This window comes from Manihot esculenta, chromosome 8, assembly GCF_001659605.2.
Source record: "Manihot esculenta cultivar AM560-2 chromosome 8, M.esculenta_v8, whole genome shotgun sequence".
Taxonomy (NCBI): Eukaryota; Viridiplantae; Streptophyta; class Magnoliopsida; order Malpighiales; family Euphorbiaceae; genus Manihot; species Manihot esculenta.
Window position 1 is genome coordinate 36887376 of NC_035168.2, and position 22250 is coordinate 36909625.

Sequence of the window (22250 nt, forward strand, 5' to 3'; positions counted from 1 at the left end):
CATATATTTAAGATAAATATAATTATAAAATTAATTAAAAAATTTTATTTTTTAATATATATAAAATAAAAATTATAAAATCTATGTTAGGTAGAAACAGAACAGGAATCAGTTTGGTGTGAGTAATTTTTCTTCCATGAGGTTGGTGAATTCTTTTATATTCTTGAATTTAATTCTTCTTATTTATTTATTTATATTAAGAAATTATTAAAATTATTTGATGTTTTATATTAAATTAATTTCTTTAATTCAATTAGAGGTATAAATCAAGATTAAAATTATTTATTAAAAATGTAAATATATTTATGATATGACTTTAAAAATAAAAATTATAATTTATAATAGGATAGAGATGGATCTCTCATTCCCATCTATTGAAAGATTTAAGTTTCAAAATTTCAAAAGCTTAATCATAGGGCATTGCTTTTCAATCTTCTAATATGCTAAAATGCTAAAACTCTTTTCATGTTCCATTGAACAAATGATGCCTTAAAATGTGGAGTGCACAAAAAGTCATATGAAAATTAATTCCACAATATTCCTATTTTAAGTCGTGTGAAATCCAACACACCCACGTATTTATAAAACTTTCTGATACCATGCAATGATTTGAGATCTAAAAAATTATAAGATTTTAGATATATGTGTGTAAATTTAATCTGAATGGTTTATGCCATTTTCCTTTATTCTCTTTTTTCTTTATTCTCTTTTTTCTTTTTGTTCTTTAGTGATTTATAACCACTGTTTTATTATAATGTCACATGTCGCTATTATACAGAACTATACATATGAATGTACCTTTCTCCATTGTCAGACGGCTATTTAATTCTTTTTGATACCGTCCGTACTGACATGATTTTAAATGTGGAGGGATCTGCTCCCCCACTGACCCATCAAGTCAGGTAAGTTGGATCATTCTCTGTTGAGATCGAACCCCGTTCTATCCAGCCTGCTTGAGCATGGTTTAGGCTGCGTGTCAGAGGACAGATTTGCGTATTAGACTCTGATAGATTACGACTTGACTCTCCTACGTAGATTCGGTTGTGGCTTGAGTAGCAGAGGCCCGACGATCATCACCATATTAAATTTATATCAGATCTAATTTACTCTAAAAACTAGTTTAAGGTAACTTAAAAAAAGAATATCTATAACTTTTATAAGAAACACAATATTCTATTTCAAACCGATATAAAATTCAATAAAAATAAGCAAGTAGAATTTATAATTTACTCCTTTTTTTTATATATAAAAAGTCACTTTGATTTTTCAATTTTGTATTCATTCAATTTTCTTATTCAATTTTTAAACTATAAAATAACTTATTTTTTACTATTAACACGTCATATTCAGCTACTACGATTACATTATACCACAATTAAAAATAAAAAGAATAACATGTATTCTCTTTTATACTATAATATTATATGAATTAAATTGTTCTTATTTTAAAAATTAAAAGAGTAAAATATTATGAAAATAAAGTTAAAAAAGTAAAATATTTTTTTTCTACAAAAAGTAATGCAGCAAATTATTCCAAATTATTTTTTTAGAAAAATATTTTGATAATTTATTTTAATACCTAATTATTTTTTTAAAATTGAGACTCAAATAATGCTGGTATATCCATATTTAAGCAAACATGGAAACCCTTTACCCTCATAGATTGCATACTAAATGGGTGTATCTAGAAAATTAAGCATTTAATTTATTGTCTTTATATTTTCTATATTATTTTTTTTATATACATTTTTTCACAAAAATCAAAGACTTCTTGAGGTAGGTAATGATATAGACAAGGAAATAGGACTTATATGGTAAAGTTGTAGAAACTTCATTTAGCTTCAAAATTATGAAATCCCTTTTTTTTTTTTCTTCAAAATATTAATTATTAGGTAAATTGGACATAAGATTAAAGTTCTACATGCTTTTGTATTTCTATGATTTTGAATTTGTTGTTCCAATAGTTTCAACTGAATGTAATTTTAACTTAATTATTTAAAATTGACATCTAAAATTAATTTTTTACACATAAAATTAAATTATTCAATGTATCATAATTTAAATTTAGTATTTAGTAACCGTTAAGTCTCAACTACTCAAACCGCAGTCGAAATCCACATAAAAAAGTTAGACAGTAACTTTATAAAAGTTCAATACGCAAGTATGTTTACTACTCGAGCTGCATATAAAACCTATGTAGGAAAGTTAGGCCGTAACTTCATTAGAACCCAATACACAAGCCTGTCTGCTACATGAGCAGCAGCCAAAACTCACATAGAAAAGTTAGGCCGTAACTCCATCAGAACCCAACCCAACACGCAAGGCTATTCTCTAACTGCAATCCAAACCACACTCGAACAGATCAGAAAGAATAGAATTCAGACTCAACAAAGAAAAATTCAGCTCACCTGACTTGATGAATTAGTAGGGAAACATATATCTCTACATCGAGAACTATTTTAGCACGGACACCGAAAGAAATTAAATACCTGCTTGACGATGGAGAAAGTTGCAATATGTCCATACATACGGTTCTGCATAATAACAGACATGTAGTATTATAATAGAGTGGCGGTTACACGTGCTAAGAAAAAAAAATTAAAAAAAAAAGTGTGAACCCTTCATACCAAATTTAAACATATAACCTAACCTTACCTTTTTTATGTCAGATCATTAAGTATTTATCAAATTGAGTTTTATATATATTAACACCGTTTTAAATTACACTAATGGCAGCAGATGGGTTGATTGTCACAATCACTTCAATTAGCCTAATTTCTAATATAAATAAAATAAATTCCATCATATATGTAGAGTCCAGTTCATGGAAATATAGTAAATAAAAAAAAAAGAAAAAAGTTTTGGAGTTATGGAATTGGTCAAATTCAACATTTCACACCGTGGATTGGATACATTTGATTTTTAGCTAAAAAAGGAAAATGAATTAACTAATAATTATATAATTGAATATTTTATAAATAATTATTAACCTAATATGGTAAGCTATATTAATTTTCAATCAACCTCTTAGATACCCATCTATGTAAAATGAAGAAAATGTATATGGGAAAAAATAGTACAATTTTTATTTATTTTTATCTCAAAATTAAATTTATAGGCTTCTTAAAAAAAAGTTCACAACAGTAAAATTAAATTTAATTATATTTTTATTATTCTCATATTTGAAATCAAAAGTTTAAATTCTCATTTAAAAAATAAAAATTATATATCACTATATGAGAATTCAATTTTCTTTTTAAATAGTTTTTTCAATAAAGGCTTAATAGCTTCAAATGAATGGACCTATTTGCTTGAGGTTGTTGTTTTGAATTGTACAAAGAATATTAAAAAGCTTAGGATAGACCAAAAATTGTGAACTTGTTCCCATAGCTATGCATAGTCACGGCTCGATTAAAGCTATTAATTCGATCGGCTTGATTAAAATCATTAATCAGATAAGAACCGTGATTAGACAATTTATCAAAGGCTGATTATGAGTCTTCTTCACTTGAATTAAAATCAAAATTATAGTCTAAAATTATTTAATTTAAATTGAAATAGGTGCAATTGAATTTTTTAAAAATAAATTTATGTCACTTTAATTTATTTACTTTTATAAATTAAATAAATAATGTATTATAAATATAAATCTTATGATTTCATATACTCTAATATATAAAATATTAGTCTTGTTGCGGTTTCGAAAAATTTTAAACTAGAACCAAAACTTTTTTATATCCAAGTCATTCCAAACCAAAAGCGGTTCGAATGTAAAACTCTACAAACCAGCAGTTTCAGTATCAGCCACGTGTCAAGTGTGGAGGTTAGGGCACAGTGATGACACCATGGGTTTGAACTCACATGCACAAATCTCCCGATGCTGTTTGGTCTTAATCTAAAGCTCAACACTTTTAAGACATTTTGTGGAAGAGTTGTTTGCGTGGGTACATGAACAACTTGCCATGTACTTAACGTATTGATTTTATAAGAAAAAATCTAAATAAATTCTTGAAAATTTTTTAAATAAAAAAATTTGAATAACTTCATTCTAAATAAGATAATGACTAAGTATTTTCAACTAAGGGCAAAGCCCTATCAACGCTTTATCCCACTCATGAGAATCATGACCTAGAAAATCCCCTTTTCTTGGAGAACCTTCTACAGGTAGGCAGGCGATCAGTTTGATTATCAGCGGCACTCCGCCCATCAACGAGTGCAAGCCCTGCGAACTGCGACATTCATTAAACTTGCTAAGTAGTTTCATCTCTCAGGAGAATTTTTATTCCTATGGTTTTATTTTATCTTTACTATATCGTATTGCAAATTAATATAATTATAATTTTTTATTAAATTTCGATAAAAATTTTAGTTGGTTTATTTTCTATTACGATGCATCAAATGGATCCTCAAGAAGTATTTGTATTTATGTTGAATTGTGGTTTAATGATTAAACTCTTTTTTTTTAAAACAAAATATTTTAAATGAAGTTGAAAAAATAAAAAAAACATTATTAAGTTGTTTTAGTGTTGTAATGATAAATATTTATTAATTTAATATTTTAAATTATTTTAATGCTTCTAAATAAATATTTGAAAATAATACTTTTTTTTATAAAAAAAGCCCAAAAAGTAATATCAAGTATGCTATTTGAGATTTCATAACCTATAAAAACTAGATCGAAGATTATGGCACGTGTACAGTGAATCGAAAGTCTTTCCATATGGTCGGACCGAACAGTAAGAAATCTAACTTATTGAGTATAAAGAATCAGACTAGCAACACTTATGAATTTATCCAAGTCCGGAATGGATAGACTGATCTCCTCAAAAATCCATACTACAATAAAGGTTTGAACGTCGACGTGATCTATCTCGGTAATCAGAAGAAGCTCATTTTTATATAAGTTGGATGAGTCCGAGATGACTTGATGAAGTCAGGATAAAGATGTCGACCTCCTATGAGCTGGTCGCCTCCTTGGTTCAACACAAGGATCATAAGCTACATGTAGAGAGTATGAACCGGCTATTTCTGCATTTATTATCCTATAGTCCATCATTAATGTACTGTCTGACACACCTACACAAAAGTATCTTTGTCCCATCAGAAGGGAGCATGGCACCAGGTAGGGGTGAGCATTTGGTCGGTTCGGTTCAAAACCGAACCGAACTGAATAAACCGAAAATCGAAATTTTAGTGTTTATGAAAATCGAACCGAATCGATTTTGGTCAGAAACCGAATCGAACTGAACCGGTCTGATTCGGTTTGATTCGGTTCGGTTTGATCGGTTTCGATTTTTAATAATTTTTTTATTTTTTACACTTTATTTTTAATATTTTAAAATTTAATTAAAATATTTTAATCTTAATATGATTTAATTTCTCTATATTATTGAAAAAATATATTATTATCACTAATCGGTTCGGTTCGGTTTTTTCGGTTTTTTCTGATCAAAACCGAACTGAACCGAAATAATCGAAATTTCTGAAATTAAAAACTGAACCGAACCGAAATGTATAAAAAACCGAACCAAAATTTTAAATCGGTTCGGTTCGGTCGGTTTTTTCGGTTTGAATACTGCTCACCCCTAGCACCAGGAGCATCAAAGAGCTAAAACGCTTAGAAGACGCCTGAGGGCAAATGACCCGAAAAGTATTTAAGGGCAGAGAGCCTAAAAGATGACAAAGTAAAAGTGCTCGGATAACGAGTCAGTGGTAAAGAGTCCGAAAGGACTAAAAGCTAAACAGCTTGGACGAAGACTCGGGCTGAAAACCCAAAAGAGAATATAGAGCAAAAGTGCTCGAATTATGGTCTAGGACTGGAAGAGCTCGGAACGCGACAAAAGTAAGAAGAGCTCGAATAGAAAAATTAAGGATATGAGCACGAAATATGCAAAAAAAATAGAAATGCTCATAAGAGGACTAAGGGCAAAAAAGCCCGAAAACGTATTTAGGACTGAGTATGTAGAAGACACAAAAAAGCGAAAGGCTCAAAGAAAGGAGTCAAGGTTAAGAGGCCGAAAGAACAAAAGGGTTTAGATAAAGAACGCAACGAGCAAGGAACTCGGAATGGAGAATCAGAACTTTGAGCCGAAAAATGCTTAAGGGCAGATAGCCGGAGGAGAAAAAACGCTCGGAAAAAACTTGAGAGCAAATAGCACAGAAAGTGAGGTGAAAATAGCCTAGAAAGCGTTTGAGAGAAAAAAATGTCTAGAAATTATAAAGAGCCAAAGAGCTCAAAAGAAAGACTTAGTGCTAAAAAACTAAAGTCGGGCGAAAAATTAAGGCTAAAGAGCTCAGAGAAGAGCTAAAATACTCGTAAAAATAGTTAGAACTAAAGAATCTAGAATGATATAGAAAACCAAAGAGTTTGGATGAATGTTCAGGGCTAGAGAGTCTAGCAAAGAGCCAAATCGTTCATAAAATCAATAAACTGAAACGCCTATTAAAAGATCCAGGACTTAAAGCCCGAAAGACGCCTCAGAGTAAAATGCTCAGAAGAAGACCCAAAAGGGGCAGACCATTAATGTCAAGTTGGAAAGGCAAGGTTAGAAGGGCAGAGCACTCAAGTCGGACCTTCCAAAAGAAAAAAATTACCAAAATGACTTTCCATAAAAAAGACCACCAAGATCAAATCTCCCAAAGGGATAAAATTTACTCTCTCAGTTTGATCTATGTTAAGTTAACTAATTTCATTGATCGCACTTCCCTTCAAAATTTATCAGCGTCAACCAAATGAACATGTGGCATCGAATTAACAGGACAAATTTCCTTCTTCAACGATCATAAATAACCATTGGAGAAGTGAAAGGGCAACTAATAACGTATAAATAATAGGATCCCTCAAGATTGTGACACATGTATAGGTGAATCCAAAATCCTTCCATCTGTTTGGACCGGACAGTAAGAAGCCTGACCTATTGAGTATAAAGAATCACACCAGTAACACTCTTGAGTTTATCCAAGCTCGGAACGAACAAATTGATCTCCTCAAAGACCCGTACTATAACAAGACTTTGAACGCCGATGTGGCCGACCTCAGTAATCGGAAGGAGCTCATTTCTATGTAGGTCGGATGAGCCCGACATGACCTGTTGAAGTCAGGGTAAAGATGCCGACCTCCTATGAGCTGATCGCCTTCTTAGTTAAGCACAAAGATCATAAGTGCACATGTAGAGGATACGAATCAATTTTATTCAAATGTATTAATGCACCGGACTAACCCTAAAAAAAAGAGATCTCTCTAGCGGTCACACAGGGAGAATCCAGAACCACTATCCTCTTCTCTTCTCTTCTCTTCTCTATTTTACTTCCCTTAATTTCATGAAGTTTTCAAATCTAACTTGAGCGTCGGAAGATCTCTATTGGTTTTATTCAAATGTATTTATGCACCGGACTAACCCTAAAAAAAAGAGATCTCTCTAGCGGTCACACAGGGAGAATCCAGAACCACTATCCTCTTCTCTTCTCTTCTCTTCTCTTCTCTATTTTACTTCCCTTAATTTCATGAAGTTTTCAAATCTAACTTGAGCGTCGAAAGATCTCTATTGGTTTTATTCAAATGTATTTATGCACCAGACTAACCCTAAAAAAAAGAGATCTCTCTAGCGGTCACACAGGGAGAATCCAGAACCACTATCATCTTCTCTTCTCTTCTCTATTTTACTTCCATTAATTTCATGAAGTTTTCAAATCTAACTTGATCGTCGGAAGATCTCTATTGGGAACTTCCCCGGTGGTCCCCTGACTGTTTCAGTTCTCTATCTAAGTGTCCTCATCTGGACGGCTCGTCGAATCTCACCATTATCATTCTCAGATCTGACTTGAGCATTAAAGGGTCTCCACCGAAAACTTTTCCAGTAGACCCCTGACTGTCTTCTTCATTTTATAGATCACATTTCTTAAAGTAAGTATAGAGAAATTTAACGGATCGATTACAGAACAATGATAAATTCAGCGAATTAAACATCTACCTAAGTATCCTCATTTGCACGCCTCATCGGATCTCATCATTATCGAGACTCATATATTTGATTTTTCCTCCTTAATTTCCTTTTAAGGTACGTTACGTATTGGAATATCACTAATTTATTTAGTTATATACTCTTTTTGCAAACTGCTTTGGCATTACTAAATTTCATTAATTTATTTTTAAAAAAATTAAATAAGCATACACGAAAGTGAAAACCTTTATTCTTTTTTTCTAGAAAAATAAAGATGATGATTGCGTTGAAATTGGTTAATCAATTTTTAACCATTATTATATATGGAAATTAAAGTTTTTATGAATGATGGGCAGAAGAGGAACAAAGAATACTCGATTTTCCTGGTTTGACTTATTTAAATATTTAAAAATAATAATGAGTCCACAATAATTTTCTCCTTTGACTAGTTGTAGTTGATTCTGTACGGCTAGCTTCGATTAAGGTCAAAAATATACAAAGAAAAAAAAAATAAAAGCATATTTTTCATGGTAAATAATAATAACATTAATAATATTTGAGATTAAGACATGTATTATATTTTAATCAAACTTTAATCTTTGGTAACTTGTGATCAATTTTTTAATTTATTTCATGATATTTTATTCATGCAATAAAACTATACAAATAAATTATTATTTTAATCAATACTTTTGAAAGTAATATTTCATATTTTAATTTTATTAAAATATTAATGTTTAATATTAATATAAAAAATTATTTATTTTAATTAACTATTATCAAATTAATTATTTACTATTAAAATAATTAATTGTTAAAATAATTAAAATTATCAAATAGAGCCATGTTAGTACCTTACATTTACTTCTATCAAAATTTGTTTTTTTTTAGAAATTATCTTTTTATATTTATTTTATAATATATAAAAGATTAATATTTTTAGGATTCACAATTATCCATCTTAATAATATATTATCTTAATATTAAACTTGAATTATCTTATGAAAGCACAATAAATCCTAACATTTATTAAAAGAAACTTGCATTTATTATTGAATCACTAAATAAAAAAAATTATAAATAAACTATAAGCTTATTAATAAATAAATTACACCATTCAAAAAAAATAAATACTAAAAAAAATTAATACATGATTAACTAATTTCGCTATATTTATAGTGACTAAAATTTTTTTATATCTCTTTGAATTTTTAAAATAAATATAAAAATATAAAATAATCCTCAATTCATAATATATCGTTAAATTTCATATCTTAATAAATATCACATTTTAAAAAAGATATGAAAATTAAAATGATAATAAATTAATAATCTAATAATTAATCTAAAGAAATATACTTAAAACCCCGAGATTCTAGGGATTTAATGACGTAAGCTATAGATTTAAGCTTAAAGTATCAGACATGTGGGTTGATTAAATAAAATAATTTAACTATTTATTTCATGTTTAATTTTTTTTATATATAGTTTAATTGTAAATATGATTTCCCTATTTAAGCCACCATGAGATTGGGAATTTCAATTCTAGGAAATGCTGAAATCTCTAGTAAATGAGGGGATATATAACTCCTTTTACATGTGATTTAAGAATTTTTTTTTTTTTTTCAAATGAAAATTGAGAGAGTAGAATTTAAAATTTTTTAAATTTACTCATATATACTTACCATCAGGTTTACAGGTGCATATCAATTAATAAAATAATTAAATCATTTAGATCGTAGTAAAATAATTCTTAATTTAATCCAATTATCTTTTTTTTTTTTATCACACCCATCTATTAGAAAAGTGGAACAATGAAAAAGGACTGCCTCATAGGATGAAATGAGCCTTTTATATTGGTAATATAATTTCATTTGAATTACATAAATAAGAAAAAAGACTTTGAGTCACCAATATATCATACAAGACTTAGCTCATCAGTAACAGGAGCAGACTCTGTGGTTTCTGGAGATTCAGTGGCAGTGAGCTTCTTCCTCAATGCTAACAACTCTTCACCAGCTTCACATATATATGCTGAAGCTTGTCTGCCAGATAAAGTTGCTCCTTCCATGCTGTCTATGTAGTCCTGTTCAACATAGAATCACAACTCCTTATTCCCACACTTACTGTAAAAAAGTACCCAGTGGTGTGGACAATAGGAACCCTGTTTCTTGCAGTATGTAAAATGTTTCATTGGCTATGTAAATAGGGCTTTTCCCCTTATTTGAAATCAAAGATTTCACAATAATTCAATTCAATTCATTTTTTTTCAATCAAATTCTTGTTTAGAATGGAAAAAGTTCATTTCTTTTTCGACTTAAAAAATTTTCATGTATGATTTTGCAAAAAATCATTTGAAGTCTTTTCTTACAAAATGAATCATTTCAATGGAGGCTTTAAGATTTTGAAAGGAGAACGATTCTAGCTTTGCCCAAATTATGTTCCAAAGTGAAGCATAAATCTACAAAATGTATAATTATAAGACTAATTATACAGCTTCTGTAATTTACCCTAACTTCAACTTCTGATTATTATGCCTTTTGCATTCACTCTCTGATGAGCCTTTCCCAAAAAATTTCGATGGCAAACATGCTACTACTTTGGAAAATGCAAAGTTACCTGTTTTGTATAAGAGCCAGCAAGGAAGAAGTTCTTCACAGGTGTCTTTTGATCTGGTCTGAAGGGATCTTTGCCAGGTCCCTCACGATATAAGGATTGCCCAAATTTTACTACAGATGACCAGATAACTTCTAAGCCTTGGGATGATGGAAATAAAGTCAAAACCTGATTTGTTGGGGAAAAAAAGATAATTACAATAATGCAGAATCATGATTGGGCAACATTGTGATCTGATACACATGTTAGAAACAAAGTGACCATCATCACTGTCAAAAGGTAATAACAACAGAAATTTCTTCATCATGCTTTATAATGAATTCACCACAAATAAATTTTAGAGCTTAAGTAGACCCTTTAAATAAGGGCGCCTGGGTGAGTCACTGGGCTGTGCACCCCCTGCGCCTTGTGCCTCTGGTGTGCCTTTAACAACTGTGACGTACCCCCCCAGCTCCAACTTGGTTTTGAAATTTGGACTACCAACTTCCAAGAGCTCACATCAAGCAGAAGGGCAATTACAGGTTGGCAATTATAGATGAAAGACTTGTGTCAAAGCAGTGACTGCCACAAATTGCATCAAAAATCGTTTCCGAATTCTGGGAAACCAGCAGATCTCTATGTTAATAGATCGAAAACAGAGAATTTTTTTTTCCACACATAATCAGGTAGACAATGCATCCACCATGTCAAACATAAAATTGGCAGATCTTAAGTGTCCATATAAAACTTGGTGGAGGTGTCCAAGTTCTGCCCAATTCCAGCGGTATGCCTGTTTTATGATCCAACTCTCCGGGGCCAATAATTTCAACATTTATTTGCACAGTGAGACCCAACCATAGAATTATAGATACAGGATCCAAGCTGCAGCCAGCCAAACCCATGAGCTGAGCTAAACAAGATACACTCGGTGGATCCATGGGCTAGCCCAGCATGCTAGATCCAAAGGGCAGAGCCAGAAGATGCCAGACTCAAGTAGATGAACCACCCAATGCAATACCAACCAGGTCTCAACATGTGACTTGCCCCACAAAGGCAAGAGAAGAAAAATTAAGGGCCATGTAAAGTTCAACACAACAAAACCAAACCAAACCAAACCAAAAATCGAGGGCCTCGGAGTTTCAATGCTATTTATAACTTTCTAGCATGTAATGAAGCTTAGATTTAAGGGAGAAAAACGACCCTGATACACAGTAACATGGGGTGTTATAGAAGCTACCAACCTGCTTTGAGACTCTCTTTATGATTTCATCATTTGGCAAAGGCATGTACGGATCACCTGGTGTAAGAACACACCTGGGAAAAAAAAAAAGAAAAAGAAAACAGTTTTAGCAAATATGACTGTATATGATATCTAAATATAAAGAAAGAACAGGAGTATTTGCATGAGAATATAAAAATAAGCTCAGAGGTGAATGTAAAACATCATAACCTTGTAGTTTGGAGCCTATGGGGACCCCCGGAAAAACAAGAAAAGGTAAAAGAAAAAACTACTCATTTGGATTCCATACATTCACAATGCTGGGAAAAAGAAAAAATTGGACCCCCTAAGTATGTCATGTTCAAGGACTATATTAATAAAGCTTCACCACAAAATAGAAGGTCCTCACTATTACTTCAATTCTAAACCAAGCCAATCAAATAGTAAAACAGTAGCATGGTTATTTAGCACAACAAAATATCAACTGCATCAATTAGATAAAGATCAGCACATGGCACACAAACCAACAACCAAATGATTGGGCTTGAAGCATAGTAATGTAATGCATGCTGGTTTACTCTTCAATGAATGGATACTTCCTTATTATTTTTCGAACGCTAATTTCTACCCTCGTTCATTTTAATTGTAGGGGAAAATTTGATTTATCTGAAGTATCACAGGTTACTTCACATCTATGTGTACATCTCAGCTTCTAACGAATTAAATTTCTAGTGCCATAAAAAAGCTATATTCCTAGAAGGATAAGAACTAAAAATGGACAAGCATATAGTATTGAATCATTCACAAATAGAACGCTGCAGCAGTGACCATGAACATTTCAACTATTCAGCCACTGGTGATATACAAAATAGATTTCTTCGCCACAGAGGGTAAAGCAGAAAGTAATAATTGCCAACATTAACATTTTTCTCCTTACTGGAGCAATGACCCTTGTCCTTCAATATAGTAATCTTCAGGAGAAGTGAGTGCTAGGTCCGCAAAACAAGAAAAATCAGCATCTGGAGTGTACAGAAGGTTATCTAAACCAACAGCTTGCCTCAATTGCCTACCAATCAAAAGAATACGGGCTCATGAAGGAATTCAAGGACTATTTATCCAAGAATCTCAAGAAATAAAACAAAAGTATATAATAGACTTGGTCCTTAAAAGCCTTCCAAACAAAGGAATATCAGTGTAAAAGAGAGATTCACCTTGATCGTTCAAGATCCTGCAACTCTGTGACCCAACCATTATATCTAAGTTGCACGGTTACAACAGGGACTCCAACTAGCTCATAGATATTATCGAAAAATTTTGATTCCCTCCACTGGGATGGAAGTAATTTTTTAATTCCAGGAACATCACATGCTGCCATCAAATAGAACAGTAAATAAGCACAAAATATCCCACTAAAATGAAAAGAAAGAGCATGACCATATCATAAAAGAAAAGGGAATGGGTGAGTATTTGAATAACCTGCTACATAAGCATCAGCTTTCACAACTTTCTTGTTAGTAGCCTGCAATAAAATGAAACTTTTCACCATTAAAAACTTGTATAAACATTGGCAAAAAGAAGTTCGACCACAGAATCTCCCTGGATATAAAACTGGCACACAACTAATTTTTTATTTTTAAATCAGAGCAATCTGAGTGCTTTTGAAGGAACTTCAAACAAGTAATACACAAACTAAATCAACACTGCATCAATTTATATAGGATCTTGTAAAGAAAAGTAACATTGAGAAGCCATTTACTCTTGTCATGGCAAGTCCTGTGACATATGTTTCTCCTTCAGTAGACTTATCATACATTATCTGTCTGCACCCCCACCTTAAATGGAACCTGCCCAAGAAGAAAAACAAATTTCATAGGGCCATTGAAACGAGAGGGAAAAAAAAAAGAATCACAATCCAACAGGTACTAACTTATACCTGCCCCCTTTATCTTCAATATACTTTCTAATGGGACCACTCAAGTAAACATCTGGAGAACCCTTGAGCATACGTAGTAAGGAAGCCTCCGTCTTAGTGGCAAACAATGAGAATATAGTGAGCATACAACGGGCACTGATGTTATCACAGTCAATAAACCCAAGGGCATAGGCAACAGGATCCCACATTCTTTGGATGCTCATGCGTGTGCCTCCTTTAGACAAAAACCAATCAGAGAAGCTGATCTGGAATAAGAAAATGCACTCTCAAGTAAAGACCATTGTTAAGAGATAACTAATCAAAACTTGAATAGAACAGTATATATTGCCTACACTATCTAAATTTCTTATGTCCTTCATTGCTCCATCTGGATCAACAAGGGCCTTCACGACTGGACTTAAGGCAAGGGCCAAAGCATTTCTTGCTTTATCATATGTCTGCAGTTGAACAACATTCAGGAGAAAATGCATCATTAGAAATGCCATAAAGCAAGAAATCAGGCATTAGTTGAAGCCTATAATTAGAAGACAAATAAACTCCTAAAGTTCTCTTCTGAACTTTCCCCTATTGATGCAAAGTTGAATATCAAAATTATGACTTGACGCTTCAAAGTTTTGTGTGAGCATATCACTTAAAATCAGAAAGCTACAGCGGCATGGTTGCCAATGGAAGCAAGAAGTGACATAAAAAATGGTGAAGTTAATGTAGAGCAATAGATTTGTAAAACCAATTCTTCCAAATGAGCAGTCATTTTGCTGCTACTAGTCAACAAGTTGATGTTTATGCCCATGTGATATAAGTTGGTACTTTTATTCAGTAATATCGGAGCTGAAGTTTAGTGCCACATGGCATCATATAGAGCATTAATATAACCACACTAAGAAATGGATAATCAACAATTCACCATCAATCCCAATCCAGTTGGTGTCACACTAAGAAATAGACATACAGATAAAATTCAGAATGAACCTAACACTAGTAACTATTACCTCAAGCTGATTTGTTGACAGAAAAGCACGAATCCCATGTAAGGGAGCTCCAATTGGAAACCGAAAATCAAGCTCTGCAATCCATAATCCAAGTCAAACTTATCAAGAGATATAATGATACCACACACAAGACAGAGTACAACCCTCGCTTCACACCCCACCCCATCATAAAAAAAAAGAATTAAAAGAAGAAGAAGAAGAACGCTTTGACCAGTAAGGTAATATTGAACCATGACATATAACTATACTAATTTAACATTTGATAATAGAAGATTGAGCATTAAAGCGTACCACCAATTTCACCCCCCTTGTTTACAAATGTGTGAGTATGATCCTTCACAAGTAGATTCTTATCTGCACCTACCTACGTCCAAGCAGAGAGTTGAGGAAAGTAAAAGAGATCATTGACATTGTACACTTTAAGAGAATATGATGAGGAGATAACAGAGCCCAATCCTGATTCAGCACATCAACCGTTTATAGACAGAAATAAGCACTTTGTCAACAGAGAAGAATAAATAGACCATATGCCACAAAAATTGAACAGATTTTTTGCTTTTTTTTTTTTAGAAAAAAGGGGGACAGCAGTTATTCAGTGGTCTTTGAAACATTATCATTCACACAAAATACTCAAGCATGACAATGTCCATGAAGTATTATTAGATTCATGATTGCATGTATTCATGCAGCAAGGAGTTATCGCATTACACATTATTTATAACACAATACTTCATGAAGAGGTCAATGAGCACCATTGGGAATCTAATAACTGCCTTTATTTCTAGTCTTAGCCAGCCAATGCAGATAATAAAGCCATGGACTTCTTATTTTAAATACTTAAAAGAACTGACTTTACTTCATGATAAAAGGGCACTAACATCAGCTGTCATCAGGAGAAACAACAGCATGCAAAGTCAATAAACTTAGCTTCAGGTTTGAATTTGTTGACTAGTGTGGATAAAGAAATTAATTATGACATATCATAGTGCAGTTAAACATGCCTCACCTTCTTCATCAAACGGAAAAGATTGTTATAGCAACCAAAGAAAACATGAAGTCCCATTTCAATGTGATTTCCACCTCTATCAACAAAAGAGCCCACTTTACCACCAATGAAAGTTCTTGATTCATATATATCGACCTGAAAAATAAAATATAATAAATTCATGTTCAATCAATGAAATTGACCAACTTAAACGGAACGGACTTGTACAAATAGAGAAAAATGTTTGCTTTTGAGAACTGAGAAATATCAAAAGACATGGTATGTAGTTTGGTAGATCTGTGATTTAATCTCATTTCTTTTGGATATAAATAACGTAAACAAAATGGTATAGAAAGAAAATTTGTTGCAGAAAACATTTAAAAGATCATCCGTAGCATCAGTAGGAGTAAGAATAGCAACACCTCATGACCTTGATCCAATAACTCCACTGCAGTTGACATCCCTGCAAGCCCAGACCCAATAATAGCCACCTTCAGCTTCGGTCCTCTATAACGTTCAGGTTCTGGCGGAAACAACCCCTTTGGAGCTGGCATGCATACCATTGTATGGTAAGAAGGAAGAATAATCCACACTAGCATACTTTACAAAATAAATGGCGAACATAAAGAAATCTTATTGATATTCTCATATCAAATTCAAAACTATGAGATTGGAGCTAAAAACTCATATCAGGAATCGCATCAACTAAATGTCGCTAACATTTGAGTTTTATGAATTGGCACACTATAAGAATCCATTTATAGCGATTTCTTTCTGCTTGTTTCACAAGGGAAAATTAATCCCAATAGCTACCTTATTAAGCACATTGCCACTAAAGATCAAGTGAATTGCCGACATCCCAAAAGCTCATTTGCTGTTAATATCTAGCAAAACTTAATAGCAAATATACACACCTTCTCACCCACTAACTCCCTCTCAAAAAACAAACTCATAATGAAATGTAAAAGCCTCAAATTCACCACAATTAAATATTTCATCCATCAATACTATCTAGAAACAGCACTATCTCCACTCCATGATCAAAAACTAAAGAACATCCCGAAATCAGATATGCACAATAATAACGCTTGGTAGAAGAAAGAACACGATTAAAGCAAATAAAATACAAGTGAATTACCATTAACACTCATATCAGACACGTTTGTCTCCAAAGAATCCAAAGAAGACCGAACAAAGGACAACCTTGGAGTCCTCACCATCTGGGCCACCGACCGGCCACCCCCAGAGAGCACGAACCCAGGAGTCTTGCTTCTGGTTCCAGTAACAGAATTTGCCGGAAAAAGAATAGAAGAAGCCATAAGTTCAAAACTAAAATCAACAAAATTTTCAGTTCCCTCTTCTTCTCTCCACTGTCTCTAGCTCTCTGCGTGTAATAGTTAGACCACAGATACTTCCAACAGAGGAAGAGATGGGAAGTAGAAAACAAGAAAATTGGACTCCTCCCTGCCTTGTACCAATAAAGTTTCAATTTTAAAACGATCCACTTTCGCAAGAAGTTCTAGGCACATAACAGACAAAGATTCATAGAGAGATAAGAAGAGGGTATCTTTAGAAATCGAGTAGAGAAGATGCTACGGTATGAGAAATTTGTCAGGTAACTAAGACGAGCTGTTTGGTATTTTTGAAGATTCTCTGGGTGGTGTTTTTTGGAGGCTATTGCGGTTTGCAAGGAGTGTTTCACCTTGATGGGTTGGGTGGCTCTGCCACTAACAACGATAATATTATAATAGAGCAACAGAATTAGAGAAAAACAGAGCCTTTGTTTTGGATCGAGCCTTTGATGTCGTTTGATGAAAATGGGGTGTCGTCACAAACTCACTTCGATGTCGTGTTTAACAGAAAGTGCGCCTTATCTTCTCCATTTTTTCTCCATAGGAAGGAAATGGACCACGTACACTCTCTTTTCATGAACTTTTTTCTTTTTCTTTTTTTTCACATACATTAGAATGTAGAAAAGCTACGTCGTAAATTAAATCTAAAATTGGATTGGTTAAAACTAATATTGAATTCCTTAAAAATAATAAAAATAAAAATAGATTTAATTAAAATCAATTTAACTTTCTAGGAATAAAAAGGAAAATAGAGAGTATAAATTAAGGAAGTAAAATAAAACTTACTTTCCTCCAATCTCCTTTCGTGTAGATGTTAAGAAAAAAAAAATACGAAAGAAAGTAACTTTTTAAATAATAAAATAACTATTTTATCTTTTTATAGTTGTAATAAAAATAAATTATTATAGAAATAAAAAAAAATAATTACATTCATTTTCTATTTATAAAGAGTAATTTTAATTTATTATTTTCTACCTTTATGTTTCCTTCAATCCAAACACAATAGTTGGGAAAATGTTTTTATTTTCTTTCTAAATTTTCCTCTCTGCACTGAAAATTAGAAAACCCTTAGAAATCAATTTCAAGTTTCCTTAAAACATTTGATCATCACACAAAAATTCAACTCCAAAAGCTAATCAAAATTAATCCATGACCAGTTTTAACCACGGAACCATGCCCAGATAATCAATAATTATCGAAATAAAAGAGTAACTATTATCGAAATCGATTCTATAAATACATCGATTTTGTAAAATATTAGAAAATTATTACTGATGCTATATCTCCTAAAATGTTATTGAAGATTTCTCGGCTGCCTCCTCTTCCTGGGCAATTATTACCTCTCTCTGGCATTCAAAGGAAATATGCATGTGAAATAAATTATTAATCATGTAATGAAATAAATTTATTAATTAATTATGCAAAAATATGAAAAGGAAATTGTCATAAAATGAATTGTATATTTATATATACAGAATTTCTCACAAACTTTTGCTTAAAAAATGAACTGTTACAGCTGAATTCAAATTTTAGAAAACTAACAGCTATTGCCAACTTATTCCAAGATTTTCTGCAGGTCTCAATACTCAACAAATAGGAAGGTGAAGTCCAGTCCTTGAGAACTTGAATGAAGATATTGCTGCCCCATTGATCATGAAGCAAGTTTAACGAATTTATAGAAAACCAGTAAAACATTAGCTACTTTTCTGAGTAAACAGGAACAGCACACCTCTGAATTCGCGAAGAAGCGATCCTAATATAACCCCACTTGGAAAATCTAGGTGGACTACACATTATATAGCTGCACAGAAGATAAACAGCAAGAAAAGAAGTGCAGCTGCTCCAATAATCAAGCAGATGATCCAACACACCTTCTTGAGTAGACTCATTGGAATGCAAGAACCAGAACGCTTCATCTACTTATCAACAAAAATATTCAGCATTTAATTTGGAAAATAAAGGAGAATTAATAAAATAAAATGAAAAATAAGAGCTTTCTTATTCAAAGAATGTACCTGCATATGACTTTGGGATGCATCCTCTGACTGCATGAAGAAGCAGAAACTATTGTCAGAAGGTAAGATGTAGAAGATTAAGAACTAGAGTATGCATGAAGAAATGATATGTACAATAAGAGGTTTGAGCATCTCTGGGTCATCTTCGGATAAGAAGGGCATCATATGATCTGCATCATAATATAAAGAAGAGTTAAGCAAGAGTATGGACTGTATCTTGAAACATCAAAGTCGGCTATTCCAAGGACCAGAATATTGCCAAGTTCATGTTTGTAGAGATAATGTTGTCCAAGATTGAATGTTACTGAAGAAGGAAAAGTAATGATTTTGCTTGAATGATTTGCCCGTTGACCATTGGTTTATCTTAGTTGCCTTATCATGATTTTGCATATTATATCACATACACAGATTTGATCAAAGGCTTCATAAATATATACAACGATTACAACTAAGATTAAATCCCAAACTAGCTGGGGCCAGTTATATGGATACTTTGTCACCATTCAACTCAGTTTGACACCAAATCCACATTAGCCTAATTAAATATTTGCAAGAGTAAGTTTAAGGGGTCTTGATAGCCACTAGATAGGTGAGATCCAGTATAATCTTTACCTATTTTTCCCTCTGTATCCAGTAGGAGTTGCCACTCTAATTCATTTCTACTCTTACATTACACCAATCAACTATTCTCTGAATAGAAAAGAAAGTGAAGAGGTTGGCCAATCACTACAATGCATTGGTGATCATGTGCTTACTAACAAAGCAATGACTTGACTCTAAACATTCCACTGCCCTGCCCCCTTTCTCGTAAGATGATTCTAACTAAAGTATCATCATCAATCAATAGGATACTTGTGTGCTATAACCTAAATGTATGGAATTGTACCTTGGTGTCCGCTTTCAGTGAGTTTACAGGTCTCTTTGGCATTTGAAACAGTTACCCTTCCTGCCCTGTAGAGGAGTAAGAGATGCAAGCACAAAATTGGTACTAACCAAAAGATCATCCAATCAAACATGATCAAGAATTAAACCCAATTATATTTGAAGGAATTATCAGTAAACATCCATTTCTATTATTGCAATTTATACTGTGTTTGGAAGGAGGTTTTGGGCGTAAGTTATAGTTTTCAAAATAATCACTTCGTTTGGGAGGAAGGTTATTGAAGGAGTACATACAGGTTTTGAGACCTCACCTCCCATTACATTACTTTGCCTTTTCTGTATGATCTTACAATTTAGATTTCTAACCACAACATCCAAGTCCACTACAAAAAGCCTGTTTTTCTAATTCCACCACACTTAGAATTGAAAACTGGTGGTTAAGCTAACATTCAAAAGTAACAAGAACAAAAGAACAGCCATACCTCTTTGAAGATGGTGATGTGTAAAGACTGACGACCAGCACTCTTGTTCTTAGCCGGAAGTCTGCTAGCATTTCCCATCGGAATTTCATATCGTCTTTGGTTCTGCAAATATTCTGCAGCTAAATATTACTTATGCAAGCTAACTGAGTTCTCTTCTTTACTATTATAACTTCTTGACATTTCAGATAATAACAAATTATGCAGGGCAAAATTTCTAAAGCTTAATCTACAATTGATTTGCTGATCTCCTTTTTCTTTATCTTGGTTTGATTCAGGCAGTTTTTACTGCCTGCACAAACATAACATCATCCAAGTACCAACCCATCTTAACCATGTTTGGGTGCAAAGAAAAACTGAAATTCCCCAATCTAATTGAAGCGAAAATTCATGATCTACTCATCAAACAACACAATTCATTGAACGTTGAGAAGGGAACGGAAGATAATAATAATAATAATAAAAGAACAGAACAAACAGACAAATCAGAACCCAGAAAAAAATGAGACGAAATTAAGCAAACTAATTCCTTCCTATCCCATCACATATTTGAATCTCACTGCGGCATTCTAACAAACAAGCAAAACCCAGAAGAGCAGGAAGTGAGATAAAGAACATACAAGATGGGCTTTGAAGGAGGGTTATGGAGGAGTGATTCAAGGCGATCAAGCTTGACTCCAACCTCCAAAAGTTTGGATTGAGCATTGTCTCTAAGCCTGTGTCCTTGTGCAAGGTCCTTGTTCTTGATCCTGTTTTCTATGTCCTCCACCAACACCGAGACTTCTTGTGCTTCTCGTATCCATGCATCTACAACTAGGGAGTGTTCAGTCATGTCTTTGAGATTAATCAATAGAGAACACTCACTTCAAGTTCCACCTCGCTTTCTTGGCCATTTGCTAATGTGATAATCCCAATCAGGACAAAAATGGCGTTTCAGACCATATGATTTTCCAGCTAAGATGGTGTCCTAATCAATTATAATTATCATTATCCTAAGACAAGGATGACAAGCAGGTTGAGCACTAAATTCTGCAAATTGCCCAATTTGGCAATTAATTATCTAATTGCCTAAAGCAATGATTTTTGACAGAAGAGATCACAGTTGGATAATTATGACATCATTATCTGGTAATTTTTTACAAATGAGTTATTAATTCTAAAACAAGACAAATCAAGAGGCTCAGCAGTTCTGGTACACAATCAGATTTTCAAGAATCAAATCATTCAAGAAAGTTTATAACAAACAAAAATGGATTAATTAGTGCAAAAATAAAATTTGAATTTTTGTAACATTTAATATTATTTAATTTACTAAAGTTTATAAAAAAAAAATACATAATAATCATTCTCTGTTTACGCTCTTTATCTCTCTATTCTTTTTTTCTGATCCCAAAATCTATTTGATTTTTCTTAAAAAGAAAACATAATAATAGCATAAATGAAACACAATTTAAAAATGAAAAAACAAAAATAAAAATCATCATCAATATTTGTCTGAATATTCTCATCTCAAGCATGAAAATCAAAATCAATAAATCTAACAAATATTTCACAATTTCAATAATTAGTTTTTGTTGGAATATATTTTCTTTTGAAATTGAATTTTGAATTTACATAAAAAAATATAAGGGTTTCCTATTTCTACAACGAGGAATATTAATCATACCATCTTTTAAATTATTTTTTATATTTAGCATTAGTGATGGGAGATAATAGAAATGGATGAATGATGATAGAAATATAGATGAATTTAAATAATATAAAATATTTAATTAATCAATTTATTCAATTAAAATTTTATATTAATTACTTTTGAAATTTATAAAAATAATTCTTAAATACAATTATAATCTATTAAAAT

At 32.3% G+C, this 22250-nt stretch overlaps 2 protein-coding genes across 3 annotated transcripts; both read right to left on the reverse strand.

Annotated features, from left to right (window-relative positions):
• Window positions 1–9773: 9773 nt before the first annotated feature.
• On the reverse strand, window positions 9774–17593 carry LOC110620945 (zeta-carotene desaturase, chloroplastic/chromoplastic). Of its 2 annotated transcripts, XM_021764899.2 has the most exons (14): window positions 16800–17585; window positions 16084–16208; window positions 15683–15817; window positions 14968–15040; window positions 14677–14750; window positions 14020–14124; window positions 13688–13932; window positions 13511–13598; window positions 13231–13273; window positions 12966–13122; window positions 12692–12820; window positions 11777–11849; window positions 10560–10724; window positions 9774–10026 (listed from the first exon to the last, which is right to left on the reverse strand). In XM_021764899.2, exons 1-14 carry the CDS (start codon window positions 16978–16980, stop codon window positions 9859–9861), a joined length of 1761 nt encoding a protein of 586 aa, XP_021620591.1. In that variant the 5' UTR covers window positions 16981–17585; the 3' UTR covers window positions 9774–9858. The 2 variants fall into 2 exon arrangements, with proteins under 2 accessions (XP_021620591.1, XP_043815084.1); XM_043959149.1 differs by lacking the exon at window positions 12692–12820 and having other exon boundaries at window positions 16800–17593.
• An 849-nt stretch (window positions 17594–18442) lies between these two features.
• Window positions 18443–21443, reverse strand: LOC110620430. Its single transcript, XM_021764160.2, has 6 exons — window positions 21010–21443; window positions 20393–20494; window positions 19915–19979; window positions 19143–19198; window positions 19029–19058; window positions 18443–18929 (listed from the first exon to the last, which is right to left on the reverse strand). The coding sequence occupies exons 1-6, from the start codon at window positions 21219–21221 to the stop codon at window positions 18807–18809; spliced, it is 588 nt and encodes a 195-aa protein (XP_021619852.1). The 5' UTR covers window positions 21222–21443; the 3' UTR covers window positions 18443–18806.
• Window positions 21444–22250: the final 807 nt, after the last annotated feature.

Bases quoted from the DNA above. Each gene is read 5' to 3' on its own strand.
- LOC110620945 (XM_021764899.2), bottom strand. From the start codon at position 16,980: ATGGCTTCTTCTATTCTTTTTCCGGCAAATTCTGTTACTGGAACCAGA. The intron at 15,818-16,083 runs GTGTTGCTATTC...TTTATTTTTCAG, and splicing joins TATTGGATCAAGGTCATGAG to GTCGATATATATGAATCAAG. The intron at 10,027-10,559 runs GTAACTTTGCAT...TATGTTGAACAG, and splicing joins CTGGCTCTTATACAAAACAG to GACTACATAGACAGCATGGA.
- LOC110620430 (XM_021764160.2), bottom strand. From the start codon at position 21,221: ATGACTGAACACTCCCTAGTTGTAGATGCATGGATACGAGAAGCACAA. The intron at 19,199-19,914 runs GTACAATTCCAT...ATTATGATGCAG, and splicing joins CACTGAAAGCGGACACCAAG to ATCATATGATGCCCTTCTTA. The intron at 18,930-19,028 runs GTACATTCTTTG...GTTGATAAGTAG, and splicing joins CATCCCAAAGTCATATGCAG to ATGAAGCGTTCTGGTTCTTG.